Genomic DNA, 19764 nt, shown 5'->3' with positions numbered 1-19764 from the left:
ACCAAGTATGCTTTTATTCCAGAACAGAACGCACACGCAGAGAGTGATCCTTCTGGTGCTGCTGAACAGCTCTGCAGCAGCTAATGCCTCTGTAAACAACCTTCCCTCCATTATCCTTCTAGTTCATAAAATTGTTCTCCGAGGCATCAGTGAATGCACAGAATCTGAAGATCACTTCCCACCCCGAAGTGTTACTTTGGGCAATAAAATACATTCTACATCTTCAAAATGTTGTGTGATCATTAACTGCGCATTTGGCTTCCAGCTGGCGTTGTGCAATAACCCCACATACCCCATCACATCACACACCAGCCAGGTGAGTCGAGACGTCCCGGAGTTTGCTCCTTCCCTCTTCCAGGCTTTGCTGCCGAGCAGCGCATCTCCAGCTGCAGGTCAGGCACTGGCAGTAAGATGCACCATTGCAATGTGCGTTTCTTCTCACTTGAGATCTTACCCCAATTCGAACAAGACAAGAGCCAAGTCAAACCACTGCCATAAAAATACTAAGTATCCAGCTGATTTTCTCATCTATTTTAATCCGTGGTTGCAGTAGGGAAATCACGTGGGGTTTTTTTTGGTTGGTTGATTTTGGTTTTGATTCAGATTTACGTGGATGAAATGGACTAGAGTCAAATAGAAAAGCTAATGCCTTCTCTGAACTTCCAAGTTGGCAGTTTGCCTGTTCTTAACCAGGACAGAATAATCTCATATTTGGCCTTCCAGAATCTAACCCATGAAGATTCAGCCTGGGGTAGGAGTGTACATTGTTTTGGAAGACCTGGGCCTTCTGCTTTCCTTGGGAATGCATTTCACTTACCGTTGGTCCCAGACTAAAACTGTGACACACCTGAAATCTTCCCCGAATTGCAGAATGCTTCTGGGCAAAGGTGCAGCAATTTCTTCATACTCTTCAGCTCTCCCTTCTCTAGCAGCAATTGCTTGTTTTTTTTTTTTCCCTGTAAAGTTGAAAATACATGTTGGGGGGGAGAGGGGAAGAGAGAGAGAGAGAAAGAATACTGAATATTTCAAAGGCAATCCAAGTATTAACAAGGTAAAAACTTCCTTCTGTCTCCTACAGCAAAGGAATATACAGAGCGAGAGTTCAGCACCACTTTGGAAGTTATGTTAGCTATTACATCCCCAAAATTACCCAAATCCACAAGTCATGATAGCCTTGCATGGCATCTCGCTGTAGCTACTCCCTTAGTCACATCAGAATTAATGATCGCCGCTTCCAAAACAAAATCTGACAAAAAACTTTCTGCGAGGCAGCGCCAGGCAAACAGACTCCACCTCGGTCAGCCTCAGGGAAAGGCCATGCTGCTTTAACGTGCCCCGTGGAATTCGTACGAACTAACTGCACACATCACAGCTCGCTCCTCTTTCTCCACACCTGAAAGCTCTTCTGAAAGCCACTGTTAGCTAATGGGTTATACCTCTAGCAAAAGAAAAGAATAACAGAATCGAATTCAGGTTATCAGAACGCAGTAGGATGAATCCACACAATTTTTTGTACTTAAGGAATTCTTGCCTATCTTTCTGCCGCTTCTGGTCCAAATCCCTCATTTACCTGCAGCGTCTCTGCTACACGGCTTTGAATGCCGTGTCCATCTTGTGAATACGCCTGAAATACGCCTGGGGTAGACTCTAACTCTTACATAAAGGAAACAACCTTGCCTATGTTTTCCTTCTCTTTGGTCACAACTAAGGTGAACTGCAAAACCTGTATGCACAGAATGGGTCTGGCAGACAGGACTGGCACAATATCAGACCAGCCAAGCTTCATAGTTCAGACTGGAGTAAGAAGTGGGCTCCGTTGTTAAAATGGAATTACTGGAAGGAATAGAGATGATACTGTGAGACCGGGTGATAGCTCTGTCCCAGTCTTGAGATCCTCAGGCAAAGCCTTGACAAATTACTCAATACTACGCTGTTGGGAGTGATCTTGCATTAAAAAGACACAGATTTTGCACCCCCCAGTTTACCTTGAGTTAATCCTTAAGGATATGGTATAGGATTAGAGATCTCCCTTCTGTGTATCAAGACATCCTGTCCGGATCATGGTTCAGCATTGCAGCTCTGGAGGAAATGATGAATGAGAGGGCTGTGCCCGTTGATATGAAAGAGCTGCCAGGTCAAGTCAGGACCACAACAGGTTGGATGTGTCTGGAGAAGAAAAGATGCCAAAGATGACTTATTAATATCAAAACACAGACTAGAGAATTCAGGCATGGGTATTTTTCTAAATGAAAAAGAAATAATCTGTAAAAGTGTGTCAACTATACAAATGCAGTAAGTGATAGCAGTCCACAAGCACCATGAGCTTCCTTTTCTTTGTGATCATTTTAATAGGTGACTGTGAAATAAGTAATTCTTTATATATAATAAAGGATGACATGACAAAAAAAAAATGCAGACTGGAATAAACAAGGCCACTTTTAAGCTTTGCAAAACCTAAACCCAGTTAAGAGGCTTTCTGGACACATGCATCAGTATATCACGTGCGGAGTCTGTCAAAAGACAAAGGAGGTAAGAAAAGTGATCCCTTTTGAGAATGCACAAGGAATTTTTTATTTAAGGTAAGAAAAGCAAACTAGTCATAGAGAAGAACAGGACTGAAAGGGACATCGAGAGATCATCTAGCTCAAAGCAGAATCAGCTAAACTTGGCAGATGTTTGTTTCCCTGGGGAGGCTGTGGATTTTCTTTTATCAGAGGTTTTTTGAGAAAGAACCAGACAATTTCAGTGCTTGGCTGTCCTTGCCATTACCCTTGTTTTCTACTGTCCACTATGTAATGCAATTTTGTTTGTAAAAATATGCAATATACTTTGAGCTAACTTCTAATTTTAAAAGGTCAGATGACTGGGACTCTAATTCTTGCATTCTTGTGTTTTCTACCCCAAAAGAGAAAAAACAGCAGGATATCCAGTGCTAAAAAAATTGCTCAAACCTGATGGATTATCTGGTAGTGTGTACAGCTTTGCTCTTACCTGCTCACAGCTTTTGGGGCTAAAACATTGTAACCATGTAGCCCTGTAATACAGCATTGCCATTCTCAGTGATTTGCCATAAGCTTTGCACCGAATTTGCAAGGCCTCAGGGCTGAGGCTTATCGGGCTTGCTTTCTTTGAACTTCTCTCAACCCTTCTGTACCTTTATTTTCCTTGGTTAGCTGTGACAGCAGTTTCCTTAATTGACCAGGTCTATGGCTAATTTGCTTTAGTCCTGTTTATCTGTGTGTGGTACAGCCATCATTTTATATAAATAGCAGTAACAAACAGTTACTCTACGTAGAATGAGAGATGTCCGACTAGCACAAGGATGCGGTGTAGAGAAATACAGGCCTGGTGCAACAGCAGGGGCCTTGAGAAGTGGGGACACACGACGTGGTGCGGAGGAGCGCAGGCAGGCGAAGGTGACAGGCAAGGCACAGGCTTGGCACTGGAGGCCTGATGGCTATAAACAACTCACCAAGCATCAGTCAAGGAAATGCTGACCTGGAGCTGGATGAAACCAGTTTTAAGGCTAACAAAGAGAACAAAAATAATAGTAACAAACAAACACGTGTAATAGGCACCACATACCATAAAATCAGATGTAGCGTGGCACTGCAGACCGATGAAGAAAGGTGTAAATGCATGCTAGCAAACATATAAAAATGACACCAAGTGGATCCTAGAGCAAGGAAGGAGAAAACATCAACATGATGATCATATTCTCCCCGCACAGGACTACAGATGCTGACAGCTCTGCGTATCACCCCCCGCAACACACACCAGAATGAAGCCACCAACCCCGCGACCCAGAGGAGCAGTGGAAGGGTGAGTGAAATACAAGGAAAAAGGGTAGGAGCCAAGAAGCGTACGTGTTACCATTTTATAGACATATGCTAACTGCATTATTATTCTTTCTCTTTCTGTAAGTTATATCTGGATCAATAGCCATTAGACTCTGAAAGATTTCAATTGTACTAACAATAAATTCTTGGCTTCAATTATACACAAGGTGCGCTTCCTCTTTGTCCATAAACAAGCTTCTGGGTGTAGCAGCGTGTCACTAACTAGTGGCCGACATGCCCACTTCTTAACTTCACTGGTAGCTAATCAAATCAGAAGAAACTCAAGGATTGCCTGAGCTAACAAGCAGAGCAGTAGCAAAATGGACAGACATGGATTAAGCGTATATCCTGGTTGTAGCTAAAATTCAGTCCTCTAAAAATCACTGAGCACATTTCTAACCTGTGCTAACAGATATTAAAAAAAAAACCAAAACAAACCACATCTGTTTTAAAGCAGCTTTTTCATTTTTAACAAAATAATTCTTCCTGCTTGGGAGGCTGGTGCTGTGACCTTCTGCAATTTACCAATCTCTGCACAAAAGTCTCTACTGCAAGAAATGAAATGCAGTTGGGGAAATACATTACTCTGAATCATGCAATGTACACTTTGGGAGATACAGGTCCTTTTTACACTGGGAGAGCTTTCTAAATAGCTTTTGCAAATTCCAAAATAACTGCTCTTGGCTGACTCCACATCCATAGATTTTTGTTCTGGAATAAAATAAGCACACCTTGTTCTACTTTAGCTTCATGAACTTTATGATAAACAGGAATAACGGGCTAATTATTACATAAGGCTGCCCACATATGTAGCTAAGTGGGAGTAGTAATTGCAGTTACACGTATCTGTGTTCATTCGAATTGACCTCCAAGGTCAGATAAAAGTAGGATGAAGAAAGCAATAGTAAAATTTATTTCCTATGAAACTGTTAGCAGTCTTCAAAGTCGGTGACAATGCGACTGACAAGATTGCATTTGAATTAAAGCTCTGTCACAGGCCTGGTTAAAGCCCATGGGTGAATTATCCTCATTTCACTAAATAAACAAGAAGAATTGACTAAATATTCCTCCGCTCGCAGATGAAACGGGAAGCCACCACCCAAGGGAACGAAGTACATGATACAGCCAGTCGGGCACTAGGCCCAGGCCTGAGCCAAAGGCAGAGCATGGCCAGGCTCGCCTGCTGCCCCTAACTAACGTCTCCCATTGCAGCTCTCAGAGCTAGCCAGAGCTCCCTTATCTAAATGGCTTTGCTTTTCTCCTATTTGTATTCACTCTGGTGCTCATCTGAACAGTAAAAAAAGAAAAGATGGGATCAGGCAGCTGGGGGATGGGGAAGAGAGACGGAAAGACTGCCTCAGCGAGGTGCTGGATCCCTTTGGCCATTTCCTGGACTCTCACCATTCCTGTAGACAGAGGGACTTCTCTGGGACTTCATGCAAATACAGGAGGTAGGATTTGCCTGGTGGCAGCTGTACACATTGCTGCATGAGACAGGAAAAGAGAGAGAAGCAACAGGGATTATTCCTTTAGGAGGAAACCGAGGCAGAAAACTTGATTTAACCACAATAATTCATCAGAAAGGGAGTTAAAACAATAAAATTGCTCACGGATGCATCTGCCATGCCGCAGAACACAGGACTGTGTGTGTAGTTTTCACACCAAAGAAATTCTGACTCCTAATACAAACAAGCTGAAAGTACTGCAAATATTGTCTTTACTCATATGGCCAAAAGAGTCAATGCTTTTCTAACTTATTCACACACCAGCACTGAAAATTAATCCGAAAAAGACACAAAGCAAAGCAGCTTTATCCACAGAACGGAGGAGAGCAGAGTTTTCAGTGTTACAGCTAAAAAAAGCATAATTCACAGAATGTTCCCCCCGCAATACATTCCAGCTCACAGAAGCTGAGTGCTTCTGTTGTCACGTTGGTTGAGTAATGACTTTTGCTCTGTTCTGCACTCAGGACAGCATTTTCATTGGCATGCTTCAGAAAGAAGAACGTATCTAAAGTGCAGCTAATAGAAAATTTTTAATTTCCAGGTCACAGCGGAATTCACTGGTCACATCAAAGAATGGCATTTTACAAGAAAAACATTTTTAAATTCACACTTGGAAGAGGTTCAGCACTGGTATTCAAGACATTTCCTCATTTAAAAAAACCAAAAAACCAACTTTGAAGAGCCTATACTTGAAAAATAATCTTTTTCACAGTGTTTCTACATACCTTATGAGTTTGGAAAAGTTAAGGCTTTCTAGCTCAGCCTCTCGGTTGGTAGCAGCTTTTCTTTTAAACCAGCCATGCTGCAGAACTGAATTATGCTCTTCTTTTGGCCAGTTTTCTACTCTTGGCTTTGCCTGCTGCTTCTGCAAGTGAGTTTGTATGTAAACCACAGGAAAAAAACAGTCTTGCTCCATTTGTATTCCATATCTTTGCCAGGCTAGTGGCCAGAAGAGATCATAAGCAGTTTGTTTTTCAAACCCTAAAACTTGGACAGGCATTGACTGCATCATCACACAGCTATTTTTAGTTTAGAATAATATTTAGAGCTCTCAGGAGTTGTAATTAGCTCCAAAATACTGTGTTTCCTTGATTTTGCTACACATAGAGCCTTAATTTTCAGCAATGGTCCAGCTAATAATTTTCTTCAATCTTCCACCTTTAAGCTTCAGAGATTCATTAGCCTGATTATTCTTGTTTTATCCCTTGTTCCCTTTTCCTCGAGTTATCCTGGTTTCTTTACAAGCCTTAGTGGAAGTGTGTCTGTTTCTTAAACATTTCCTCTTTCCGTATCTGAAGAAAGCTTTTAATCTCTCCTCCTCGTGTTTTTGCTGAATTGGTGTTTATAAGTGACATACAGGTGTCTCTGAAACTCAGTGCAGGTGCACAGCTCCCACTCGGTTCAGTATACCCCAGTGCTTCCTACCGCAGTCTTCCTTCCTGTTTTGTCTGTCCCCGCTGTTATTTTCCCACTGGATTATTAAGGCAGCACTTCCTGCTTTAATGGCCAGGCAATCCAAGAAAGAGGAATAGGTCAGAGTTTCCGAGACCAGAGTTTCTCACATGACCCCTGTTCTTAGAGCAATGCGTATTAGACAAGTAGGAAATCACAGGACACTCAAATCTTTGATTTCAAAATAGTATTCAGTATTGAACTGCAGCCATGAGATGTTCCTAACTGACCAGCCGCTGCTCCCCACCCTCAGCTATCACAGTGCTAATGCAGCAAAAGCAAACGGGAGATAAGAAGCCGATGAGAATGACAACCATCTTTCATCCCAGGCATTTGTAAGGACGGACAGAGTGGCCCTGAAGGAACTCTCTCTAAAGTAAAAGCATCTGCGAATCAGCTCAGGAGCCTGAACTATCTGGGTGGAGGACTTTTCTGGGTGTTGCTTCAGGAGGAATTAAAGTATATTTGATAGGAAAAAAAAGGCAGGGAAGGAAATTGCAGACACAGCTAGAATAAGTATGCAGTATATAGTTTGTCACCAGCACTACACTGAAGTTCCTAAAACGCAACCGGTAAAGGAAGCCTGTTGAGAAGCACGCAATGCTACAGACTTCAGAACTGTCATCATTAGGAGACTAAAAATATATCCAAAGCACTAAGGTTTGGAAGCTGTACTTGTCAATAGTGCAACACAATAGAAGTTGTTGCAACGCTCTTACAGGAGCTGCTTCCAGGGAGCGGAGTAAAGTCCTCTCGCCCATTCTTCTCAGGAAGACTAAAGGTTTTAAGGGGGGACAGGGAAGGGACCTTACTGGCTTAGGGGCAGAATCTGTGCAGAAAAACTGATCAAAAAAGCAACACTAAGAAGTGCAAAGCAATCCCACTTCCACACTCCCTTTACAGGAGCAACTGCCCTTAAGAATCTTTTCTCTATTGCAGGGCGTATGCAGATGCCAACTAGATCAGCTATGTCAGCAGGGGAGAGAAACATTCGCCCAACCTATCGCATCATCTTCCACCCTTCTCCAAACACTGCATCACCTCTCTAGGATGAGGTGCTATTTTTAGTCTTCTAGTTTTAAGCATATGTTGAGACTGCTTCCAAACACTTTCCTTCTTGTCCTTTTCAAGCTTTGCATCTGGAGGTCTGAAATATTAAATATTAGCAGTCCGGATTCCCCTCACGTAGCACATGTCAGTGAATCCAATACCTACGGAAGTATTTGTGCTAATTAGGTGCACACAAGAGGATACACACACAAGCAGCTTTGATGGGTTCCAGCTGTCTAGGATTGACAAATATATACACATATACGTACACAAACTCTCCTGCTTGTGGTATGGGGAGCACATATTACAGCATAGCAAAGGCCTTCAGAACAACAAGCCTGCAAAGTCTTAGTAAAATAAATAATATTTTACCTTTTCTTCCCCATTCTATACCTGGAAAAGTTACTGGTTTCTTCCTTCAAGAAAAATGAAAGGCAGAAAAACTTTGAGTAATTTACCATGTTGGTAGGATTAATGCCTTAATTCTCATGTATTCTCTTTAAAAATTCTAGCCCATCCACAAGTGAAACAGAGCCGTTTCTAGGGCAGAACACAGCAGCCACTAGTGCTAGCAGCACCACATTGCAGTCATGGGAAAAGGAATAAAAACATCCTCTCCTGCTTGAAATGGCAGGAGAAATTTCAGGGTCATGGAAGGCAATTACAGTCTTGCAAAATAGCTGTGACACCAGGGTAATGTCCTCATCTAGTAAAAAGTAACTGATGGAACTATTCCATAAAACACCCAGCCAAGTCAGCTGTCTCCAACAGAAGCAAGTTTGGAAGATTTCTTCCCTCAAGATTTATTGACTCCGTAAATCGCTGTAACAAAATTAATAAAGCACAACACACTTGTGTGTTTCAAAGTGCAGATCTGGGTAAAAAATGGCACTAACATCCCATGGTTACTGCATTTCTCCAAGCCAGTTTTATAAGGAAACTAATCTCTCCCAAACATCCTGCCGAATTACTCAGTGAAATATGTTTCCCCCTAGCCACTCCACAGTGACAAAGCAGCGCTGGTGAGGGGGCTTTTTCTAACACTCTGTAATGGCAAGACCCTGGCTGTGGTGAGAGAAATTGATATGCTGGCAGTATCACTTTGATGATATTTAAATATAAGCAAAGACAGGGATTCCAAAGAATGAAAGTGACGAGGAGCCTGGCAGGATTGCTCTAATAGTGTATGTTAAAAGAAAAAATACACCAAACTTGGTTTAGCTTGCTCAAGAGAAACAGAAGTCGTTGCTTCCACTTGTTGACAGAGATGTGACAGCACAAACTTCCATTACAAAAATATGTAGACATCCACAAGATGCAAGCTGAGTAAATTGTGCGTTATGCCGAGAGAAGTCCTCTGCAACATGAGTAAATATAAAAGAAAACGCTTCACGTACCTAATTTCAGATTTTAAGGAGAATAACTTGCTCTCCTGCCAGCTTGTTTTCCAGGGCTCTAGATTTTAACAGAATGGGCAGACCTTACGACTGATCACCTATTTCTTTTCCTCCTCTTCAACGTACAGTACAGGAAAAAATCACGAAGTGTATAACAACACACACATTGTTCTCAGCTTCAATTTAAGAACACTATAATTCAATTTATTTCCAAAGCATTTGTAGAGAAATAAATGACTGACTCTGTCAGTACCGACTTTGAATATTCTTACTGGCCTCTGTATCAGGTTCAGCGTTCCCAGCCTCCTATTCAATGCAGCCTCTGTGTACATTTACCACTACCATTCCTTCATTCCATTCATACTTTTTTTCCATGCTACTTTGCCCAAATATCCTTCTCTTACTTTTTTCCTTCTGCCTTACTTTCTTTGCTCTCTGTGCTTAGAACCTTTCCCTTCTCTGTGTAACAAAACCATTTTGTCCTTTTTCCTAAACCACCAACAAAAAACACGTCTAAAAAACCGATGAATTTCTATTAGACATTTCAAAGTAATTTGTTACTCTGTATCCAAGTACAGCCCTAATGCTCTTGCATTAGTCCATCATCCAGGTCATTCAGGTCCCAAGATTTCAAAACAGGAATTAAATCAGAGGCTCATAATTAAACAGCAAAAGCTTAAGTGCTTGGCAGCTGCAGTTCCCATTGACTGCAAAATAAATGCCTATTATGGAGCATTTTGGAAAGTAAATATCAAATTAGGACATTTGTTTTGGAAACTGGAATCCCCATTTTTTACTGAGTTGATTATCCGTATTTGCAGCCTGTCGAGCACTGGCTCACCTGCCTCAATTTCGATTACAAGCTTTCCTGTGTTCTACACACGGCTTGACATACTGACGCGATCCCTGACAACAAGTTATCACCACCAGTTGTTTAATCTCGGAACTGAAGCAGCACATTACTTCAGCAGTAACTGAACGAATGAATTGTGAGAACAGCCTGTCTGCTGACCCGTGAAAACAATTTAGCTTTCTTCTGGACTGACAAGATTTAAATCTTCAGAGACTCAGATTTTCATCTGCTTTTATGTCCAAAACGAATCAAATTACATAGATATGTGAGCTGGGAACCAGTTTCTGAATATGATACCCCTTCCCTCCCAGTAATGTTAAAAATACAAGATTCTTCACAATATTTAAGCACTTGCTGTATAAGTCAAAGTTAAGTATTGTTTTCCCTGTGCCACATTCTTTGCTTACTTCTTCTCTAAAGGAAATGCCTGCTGTACCTTGGCTGGAGAGTACAATACAGGCAACAGGAGCAAGAATCCCTAAACAACAAGGGACGTGTGATTGAAATTAGCAAGATCCAACTTAGAAAATGAGAAGACTGCTGATGACTTCAAGGAATTCTTTCTGAACAGTTCAGGAAAAACTCCTTTCTCATGTCATCTGACAAACTGATCAAAAAAAATCCAAACCAAAAAAACTTGTCAGTAATAGGAACAAGATGAAGAGGTCAGCAATGGATGCTTTTAATGAAAGCCTTAGCTTCTGTGACACATCCACTTGCTGGCGGCACATCTTTGTGAACATATTTTTATCTTACATTCTGGTACAGAGTGCTTACCGGTCTTCTCAGGACTGCTTGTCATCTTGAAGGAATCTGGGGAAGGGAGGCAGAATGAAAAACACAGTTAATAAGTTTAGAATCCAAGACTTAGAACCAAGTTTATGCAGAGAGAGCACCCTCCATAAGGGTCATTTGGCTTGGGCATTCAATGCAAATTCAAAATTCCTATTTTCAGGGTTCCCTTTTCCCTTATAAACCAATGAAGATCCTGCTTTGCTACTGTTGAACACACTGACACCATCCAGCTATTTATATGACAACTGTTGAGCTGTCAAGACCCCCTTCTACCTGGTCCTAGTAGGTCTCATCTTTCCACCCCTTGCTCCCCCGGGGAACAACACAAAATTAAGACAGGAAAACAAAACAAAACAACCAGATCTCCAATCTACTGCACTACAGTAAATGTAGTCACAGGTTGTCACAGGTCTCACAGGAATGGATTCTAAATCTCCTGCGTGTCCCTGAACAGCTTCTACCCCAGGCTAGTTCAGGCCATCGGTGAGCAGTCATCTGCATTCCCCGGAAGCCTGAAAAGCTGCCTCCTCTGCATATGAACTCGCAGCAGCTGCCCAGGACGGGAAAGGACTTTTTGGGCCACACAGTCCATTCTTGTGCTACTACAGACACCACATCATCTAAAGCCCATGTTATTTCCAATTTTTGTTTTTGATAAAAGGCCATCCAGAGGCATACCTTTCTCACACAAAGAATCAGTACAGAGTTAAGACTCGTAGATCAAGGCATCCTGGGGAGAAAAATGACCACCCAATTTGGATACGAAACTCTTATTTAGACTAGCAGGGACTAGGGAGAACGGCTTACATCAGTGTTCTTACTATTCTGCTCTCCCTTTGGTGACAGCAGATTGTTCATCTTGAATTTCTCTGGTTCCAGCTGGGAACAGTCCCAGTTAGTGTAGCTTCTTGGGGTTTGTAGCATGCCTAAGTGGAGAGAAAGAAGGAATGGTGAAACAACACAAAAGAGAAAGGAATGCTTAGCGCTTTCCTCCCATGTCCGTAGCGTGCTATAAACACTAAGCTTCGCTTTTTCTCATGATGCAGTATCACTTGTTGGTACAGACAAAGCACAGTTGATGTTCATCTAAGGCATGAGATAAAGTGAGCTTAGAAGGGGATTTAGAATGCAGGCCCTGTTTGTTCTCCCTTATAAACAACACAGCAGCTCAGCCCAAAGGCCTAACATCTTGTCTCCAGCAGCTGCCAGCTGCTGGAAAGAAACCGACCCATACTGAGAGATCCTTTCCCTGGTATAGCCTCCCCGCATCCGCTGATCGGGAATCCACAGACTGGAGGTTTGATATTTCATCATTTCCTGGAAAGGACATCTTAAGTGACCCACAGGAACAGACAGCTGTGAAAGTAGGAGACAAAGAGAAGAATGGAAAAGCAGACGTGGAAGCAAGCAAGGAGTAGCCAGGTAACAGGAACAGAATGAAACAGCGCTTAACACAAGCTTTCACTGCTGTGTCGACTGCACGTGTCCTCTGAACCTTCGGTCTCCCGGTCACCAAGGACAGCCTCGTGGCAAACTCCGTCAGGAAGCAACGGATTCTATCCGGAGCACGTGAGTGGCAGAACTGCCTGTATATTCGCTTAAACTCTTTAAGGTCAACAGTGTGGCCAGAAGGGTGAACAACGATTGGAAAACCTCTTCAGAGGCCTGGGAACTTTGTATACAACGTCATGGCCTCATATACACTTTTTCTGCTTCTTAGAGCAGAGGATACATGTTCTACACATTAGTACATCTAAGAAAGGCCCAAGTAAACAAATGTAAATGTGTAGAATGTATGTGTGAATTCAGGGAAGGAGGGCAGAAACTGAGTTTGAAAGACAAGGGATAACTCAATTTGCAGCCTACAGCCTGCAGGAGCTGCACTTCCTGACAGGAGCAAAACCACTCTCACCTATCATCCATTCTGAAATTGCATTGCAAAGCTGCGTCTTGGACTCGTCAGCACTGAAACATGACCTTGGGAAACCGGAACAGAAGCAGATATACAAGGCCGGACTCAGCAGTGAAGAGAAAAAAATAGCGTTTAAGGAAAGAAAAATGACAACTCTATATACTTTTTAGTATATATACTTTATACTTTTTAGTTAAGAGATCATGGACACACTGTTCTTTTGAATAACAAAGTCTACATATCAGCCAAAGCAATGATTGCAGCTTTGAAGAGCCGGTAATTAAGGAAAGAGGCGAACCATTTGGCAAAAAAAAGGCTGAAAACATTTCTCCTTCCCCCTTTCTTTAAAGACGGTCATGTTAGCAAAAGAGAACGATCAGACAGACTGTTAGTGCAGATATTTAGAACAACAGGAGACAATAAAAGCCTGCACTGAAAAGTGAAAGAAAATTAAGAAGCTGGGAATAAGTAAGTAAGAGAGAAGGCAGAGGTGAATTAGGTGAGGGCATATTCCTTGGGTGAAAGATAATAAAAACAGTGCATGACCCCATTTTATTGTTTTACTTACATTATTAAGAGCTTTATCATCCAGAAGACAAAGGCATGGACTTCCCTGGCTATCACCTGGTGATTCAATGCAGGGGTACCAGCCATGACACCCCAGTATCCTCAAAAGTTACAGTACAACTGATGGTTGGATATTAGGATTCCTGCAAGAATCAATTAATAGATGCCTGCACAGCACTCCGGAAATCTCTATTTATAGGGTAAGTATTAGTTTCAGATTACTCCCGTGGGGACGGATTTCTCCATCTCATTTCGCTGCTCCTGTGTTTTCTTTGCCTAGCTGTAAGCACTTTAATGAGGGCCTCCTGGTGGTGGCATCTGCGACAGTCAAGCAGGAGGGAAGCATCATTCTTTGCAGTGCAGTGAAACAGCTGTTCTTCTATCTCTTGAGTTGGCTGTAATGAAAAGAAGAAACAAATAGAGAAAAAGATGCATTTGCTTTGTCAATAAAATATAGGTGAGATATTTATTGTAATATCTAGGATACTAAAAGAAGGGACGTAATTAACTGCAGAGCACTGACGCAACAGGAATTATCTCACTGCTGAAAAAGTTAATTAGGCATGGAATTAATTTCAATATGCAAAAAAAAATTATTTTGTAGGTTTTAAACTCAGTTTCATTTAGGCCGCCAATCAACGTAGCAAGTTTCTAGCATCAATAATTACAGTAAATACTCTCTCTGACATCAGAGTAAGCCTGAAGTAAGTCTACAGAATTCACCAGTCAGTGGGGTTTCCCTCTAATTATTGATATAACAGAGAACAATAATAATCCCACAGCGTATATGAAAGAAGGCAAGAGAAACACTATGGAGTTAAAAGCAGCTCTGAGACCATCTAAGCTATAGATCCTGTATTGCTTGTGAACCGAAAAAGCCGAAGAAGATGCTCCAGATCAGGCTACCAAGAACAGCTCGGGTCTATTCCAAAATTTCCATACTGTCATGTGCTACAGCTCTATCTTTTGTCCTGTCACTCTCAGCCTTCCACCAGCATTCCCAAAGATGTCTTCATAAAGAGATACGCAGTTTCCTTACACAGTGGCTGCAATATGCAGGTTCCTCACTGTTTAATGAGCTTTTGCAGATCCTAAGTGATATCTCTAGTTATTGTACTGGGAAAGAGGGCGTGTGCTAGGTGTTCGCTTCCCCACAAAGTGACAGGCACAGAAGGATGCACAGTGCTACACCGTAATGCTTTTAACATCGCTTAAAATCACATGTCAAACTACCCGCTGGCAGGAGAACAATGCACCATATTGAGAGGTAATCCTAGAAACAGCAATGGTCGGCTCGTCTCAATATCTGCCTGATGTAAGCGGAGAAATAACCACCAAAAGCTACTGCCAGAATAGCGTGGGAGGTCGGTGCAGCGAGGAAATTCCACAGCATTTTTCGAGGAAATGGAGTCTGGGAAGAAATGAAATTTAGTAAAACCATGCAAAGGAAGAAAGATTCCTGAAGCAAATCACACTGAAAATCAGGAACTGAACCTCCTTCTCTTGCTCTCAAACTTCTGGAGAAGCATTCTGAACCCTCATTCACAAGCCCTACCATCTGTGAAACCATTCACGTACATGTTGGCATCCGTGCACGCAGCAGCACGCACTCACCTCACGTGCCAAGGTGGAGGGGATTGGCTGCCTGGCTTTTTCCAAACCTCTGCCTTGGAGAAAGAGGCTGTCAGAGATTCTCTCTGTCAGCGAATCGTTGTGAGATCCTGGATAATTTAGTTTTACAATAATTATATTACTACAATACTCATCCTGCTTAGTGCAAGGAGAACTCAAGCACACAACTGTGCTGAAACACACGGGTTTCTTCTAGGAAGATGAACATTACTACCCTTGTGTTACTGACGGAGCACGTCCTGACCAGAGCTTCTTAACCTCTGGGTCTCCCCCACCCCCCCAATAACAAACGCCTGAAGTATTTATAAAGGAAGCATATGTGCCTTTGTCTTTGAGCATCTCGGGGAGATGCTTCTCTCATCTGGAGCTCTTCAGGTCTGAGTACTTGTTTGGAAACTCAAAATTTTTCAGTGCATTTAACAACTAAAAAAAAAAAAAAAAGCAAGCAAGCATTAAGAGCTCAGTTCCTCACTATCCCGTATGGTCTTTGACTCTTATAAGCACCTAGATTAGCTACAGTTTTTTTCAGTTCAAAATTGTAATTCTACATTCTCCCAGCTTTTCTTCCAAGGTTCTTGCCCTTCTTCTTTTCATCTTTCTTATCCAATATATGCGCACGCACACACATATGGATGTTAAATGCTGATAAGAGCCACAACTACCTCACAAAGCCCTTGTTCAGAACTGCAAGTTCTTGTTCTACTTTTAAGGGTGTTGTTCCCCCCCGTGCCCTGTAATCCCTTCTCGTATAAAAAAAAAAAACAAACCACTAATTTCCAGTGCACAGACTCCAGAACATGGTGTCAAAAGGCCACTGTTTTTATAGCATGCGTCCTGGAAGAATCAGATACTGCTTAACTGGACTACCAGAAGATACTGCGGCACCAGAGATTTTTCTTGTCTACAGTCACCGGGTTGGTACTGTGGTATCTTTCCAGCTCTCATTCCAAGCGAGCAATTTTCTGGTTCACTTCAGGCAGAGCGCCCATTAAGCATTCTGGGAATGAAAGACTGTTAAAGAACTTTTTTGTGGAGTATTAATACATCTACAAACCAAATTAAAAGGTTGGCGATTCTCTTATTTTCTCCTCTCTTTCCCAGCACTTCTGTTTCTCTGGGGCCCCCCTCTTTTTCTTTTTTTTCTTTTCTTTATTGTTCCTCTTTAACTAAAGTCAGCATCCTAATATTTCATTAATGTAAAATTTTCAGGAAAGCCTCACAAAGTCCTCAACAGAAGCTTTTCTAACAACGAAGCAAGTGATTTCAGATCACTAAGTTCTAACAGACTGGAGAATTATTTTGAATTTTAGAAAAGGAGTGGTGTTTTGCCTCTCCAATATACAAAATACTGGTGCTATGTGCTACGTACCCCTGCTGTTCATTCAAAATATTGTCCAAACCAACGACCCAAGTCACCTCCCATGGAATACAAGCCAAAAACTAAATTTGTCCCATCGAGTGCCGAGAAGGGGGGAGTTTGCAACGCGCGCCGAAAATCGGGACGCCGGGACTGCGTCGGAGGAGAGCTTATGGCAGAACTGCCCGCTCTCCAGCCTCTAACCCACCGTGCCCCGAGCTCGGGGAGCCCAGAACCCCAGGCCTTCCCCACTTCTTCTCCCATGATCCCAAATAAGGGGGGATTCGCTGCCTAATGGCGTTTCATGTGCAAAAAAAAAAAAAACAAAAAAACAAACCAAAAAACCCAACATTAAAAAAAGCCTTCCAAGCAGTTCAAGCGTGTCAGGGACCGTGCGAGGAACCAGCGGGCAGGACATCCCAAGCCTGATGCGGCCCGACCGTGAGAGGAGCCCCGTCTCCACAGCACCGGCTCCTCCGCGCTCCCCCGTCTCCTCCACAGCCGGCGGGCCCCGGGGGCGGCTGGGGGCCGCGGAGCGGGGCGCCGCGCCGGGACGGCAAGGCAACACCCGGAGCCCGCCGGCCAGGCCCCCCGCCGCGGCCTCCTGCGGCTCCCTGCCCGCTCCCGAGGCGGCGGCCCCGGAGCATCCCCCGCCGCCGCCGGCGCCCCCCTGACGGCAGCTGCCGACCAGGCCCGGCCCTCGGCCCCGCTCCCGCGGCGGGGAGGAGCGGCGGAGCCCCGCCGTCGCTACGGCAACGCAACGGCCGCAAACCGCTGCCGGGGCAGGCGGCGGCGGAGCCCCCCGGGGCGCTGAGGGACGAGGAGCGGCGGGAGCAGCCGCGGCTGGGCCGGGAGGCGCCCCTTCCCCGCCGCCGTAACTAAGGCGAACCCGCGGCGGAACAGCCCGGCCGAGCCGCCCCCGCACCGCGCCGACGCGGCCGCCTCCTCGCCGCGCTGCTGCCGGCCCCCGCGGCCTCCTCCCGGCCCGGGATGCCGCTCTTCGGGAACACCTTCAGCCCGAAGAAGACCCCCCCGAGGAAATGCGCCTCGCTCTCCAACCTGCACTTGGTGAGTCCCGGCGGCCTGCCCGCGGGAACGCTCGCTCGGTGGCCCGGGGGCCACCGACGGCAGCTCCCAGCGGCGCCCCGTTCCTCGGTGCGGCACCTTTGCGGATCACCGGCGGCCGGATCGGAAGGTCGAGGTGGAACAGCTCGGGGCAGGGTCATCGCCACCCCACCCGCAGCCCAGAACCGTTTCACCTAAAGCTTCTCACCGACGGGAGCTGAGCCCAGGGAGGTGAGCGTACGTTTGGGCGGGAGAAGGCGCTCCTCCTCACGCGAGGAGCCGCTCCTCGACTGCAGCAGTGTGTGGCTAAAAGCAGGGTTTCAGGCCCCAGGGCCGGTCGGACCAGCAGCTTCCACTGGAACGCCGGTTGCCAAGAAATGGGAGAGCAGGGGGTGGCTTTGGATTTCTGTAAAATGCTGAGCGTGATCTTCTCCCTGCAGCTGGACAGATCGACCCGTGAGATTGAGCTGGGCCTGGAGTACGGCATCCCCACCATGAACCTCGCTGGCCAGAGCCTCAAGTTTGAAAATGGCCAGTGGGTGGCAGGTAGAGCGCGGCTCAGCTTGCTTCGATCTGAAGTAGCCACGGTTGGTTGACTATCCGTATTTTGACCTCTTTCTTTCCTTCCAGAATCGGGAAGCTTCACGGGGGATCGCAGGGAAATGCAGCGCTTGCGCAAACGAAACCAGCAGCTAGAGGAAGAAAACAACCTCCTTCGGCTGAAAGTGGATATTCTGCTGGACATGGTGAGTCTTTGCTGAACTGTCACCTGCCCATAGCAGCGGACATGCCCAAGCGAAGGGTGCTGGGACCACCACGGGAGGCCATTCTCACCGTGCCCCACTCTTTCGGCTTTACCATGCTATGCAGGACAACTTTAACAGTAAAGTGACTGTGGGAGTAAAGTCTGATCTCCTCTGTGAGAAGAGGGGGACATTCCCCCTGCAGCAGAGCTTGACTTTTGCAAACACTGTGACTGATTAGAGAGGAGCGCCTGCAAGTGCCGTGTCTCCTCTTTCCCCTTCCGCGTGGAGTGCGCCATTTTCTTGCCCCTCTGGCCTCTTCCCTAACTGTGAAACCGAGTTATCGCCACCCTTTCTGGTCACAGAAGATCGAAGCTTCCATCTGCTGTGACAAGTGGTGTGAGTGACATCTATTCTATGTGTAAACCCATGGATGTAAGAATTCCCGAGCCCTAAATAAACCGAAATTCAACCTCACCCAGAGATCACATGCTTAAAATCTGGAGATATTTTCAGTGAAATAGAATACATGTGCATTCTCAGTCTATTAAGTGGTTTAGCCTTTATGTCAGTCCGAACAAACGCTTATTCCTTCATCATTTCCCTTCCTGATGCTCTTCCCGTGTTTCAAAACTGGCAAGTGGAGCGGCTTTTGTGGCTGGAGCACTTGTGGGGCTGGAAGCCCCAGCTGCTCTCCAGGTTTTCCAGGCGATCCCGGTGAAGTGGGAAACCTCGGCTTCCCTCTCGCCGAAGGGGAACAAATTCCCTCGCGCGGGTGCCGGCCTGTGGCTGTAAATCTCGGCGACGTCTCTGGAAAGGTTGCGCTGTGAAATCAGGAAAGCTTCTGAGGCACAAACGCCTTGACGCGAGGTGCTCCTCCAGAGGGAGAGCAACCTCTCGTCCCTCCACGGGGCTCTCGCACCCCGCTGCCCGTGCCCGAGGTACGCGGCGGGCTGCGAGGTCGCGGGCCCGGCGTCGGCCCCCGCCGCCGTAGCGCGGGGTGGCGGCGGTTGGAGGCGTAGCTCACTCTTGTCATTGTTCGCTGTGTGTTGCAGCTCTCCGAGACCACAGCCGAGTCCCACCTGATGGAGAAGGAGCTGGAGGAACTGAAGAACCACAGCCGGCGGAGGAAGTGAAGAGGAGGAGGTGGCCGGAGGACCGGGGAGCGAGGGGGCTGGTGCTGAGCTTGGGCCTCCTCGCCGCGTCGGTACCGCCTGCCGGTCCTTCGTGCCACCGGACCGCGAGGAACAAGGTGCCTCCGGTGCCCCGTGGTGCCGTAGGTACCGTGCCACGGCTGGTTCGGCACCCCAGCAAGTCACGCCCCGAGGCTGTTAATTAACGCTCGCGTTTATGTCTCGGAGTGCTTCACCGCGCCGCGTTTCGCCCGGCGGTCGCTCCCCTCTTTCCAAGGCAGGCGGCGGCGAAGACCCACCTGCGGCCGAGCCCCTCCCTCCTTCCTGTGCTTAAAAAAAGGCCGGCAGGGCGCTGCCGTTGCTCGTTGGCAAGGGTTTTGCGTACTTTACATAAAAATTGGCGTTGAAAAGCAGATTGTGCGGGTGTTCGCTGGGCGAGCGGGGGGGACCGGGGTCGCTCCTCC

General features: G+C 45.5%; 1 protein-coding gene and 1 long non-coding RNA gene across 3 annotated transcripts; one reads left to right on the top strand and one right to left on the bottom strand.

Annotated features, from left to right (window-relative positions):
* Positions 1-145: 145 nt before the first annotated feature.
* Positions 146-17652, bottom strand: LOC148054655 (uncharacterized). 2 transcript variants are annotated; one of them, XR_015706899.1, is made up of 8 exons: positions 17419-17652; positions 13372-13765; positions 11699-11817; positions 10874-10909; positions 5241-5323; positions 3586-3676; positions 1986-2166; positions 146-956 (listed from the first exon to the last, which is right to left on the bottom strand). It is a non-coding gene; the product is annotated as an uncharacterized LOC148054655 (long non-coding RNA). The 2 variants fall into 2 exon arrangements; XR_015706900.1 differs by having other exon boundaries at positions 11713-11817.
* On the top strand, positions 16988-19713 carry CBY1 (chibby 1, beta catenin antagonist). Its single transcript, XM_087767564.1, has 4 exons — positions 16988-17427; positions 17865-17970; positions 18055-18170; positions 19223-19713. The coding sequence occupies exons 1-4, from the start codon at positions 17350-17352 to the stop codon at positions 19301-19303; spliced, it is 381 nt and encodes a 126-aa protein (XP_087623690.1). The 5' UTR covers positions 16988-17349; the 3' UTR covers positions 19304-19713.
* The last annotated feature ends 51 nt before the right edge of the window (positions 19714-19764 follow it).

The sequence above is a fragment of the Nipponia nippon genome, unplaced genomic scaffold (assembly GCF_047370975.1).
Source record: "Nipponia nippon isolate SJK-2023a ecotype South Korea unplaced genomic scaffold, ASM4737097v1 scaffold_3, whole genome shotgun sequence".
In the NCBI taxonomy this organism is placed as follows: Eukaryota; Metazoa; Chordata; class Aves; order Pelecaniformes; family Threskiornithidae; genus Nipponia; species Nipponia nippon.
This window is presented reverse-complemented; position numbering and strand designations above follow the sequence as displayed.

What these genes read in the sequence shown, in the direction of transcription:
- CBY1 (XM_087767564.1), top strand. Translation starts at nt 17,350, where the DNA reads ATGCCGCTCTTCGGGAACACCTTCAGCCCGAAGAAGACCCCCCCGAGG. An exon ending in CGCTCTCCAACCTGCACTTG is followed by an intron (nt 17,428 to 17,864) that starts GTGAGTCCCGGC and finishes TTCTCCCTGCAG; the next exon opens with CTGGACAGATCGACCCGTGA. An exon ending in TGGATATTCTGCTGGACATG is followed by an intron (nt 18,171 to 19,222) that starts GTGAGTCTTTGC and finishes TGTGTGTTGCAG; the next exon opens with CTCTCCGAGACCACAGCCGA.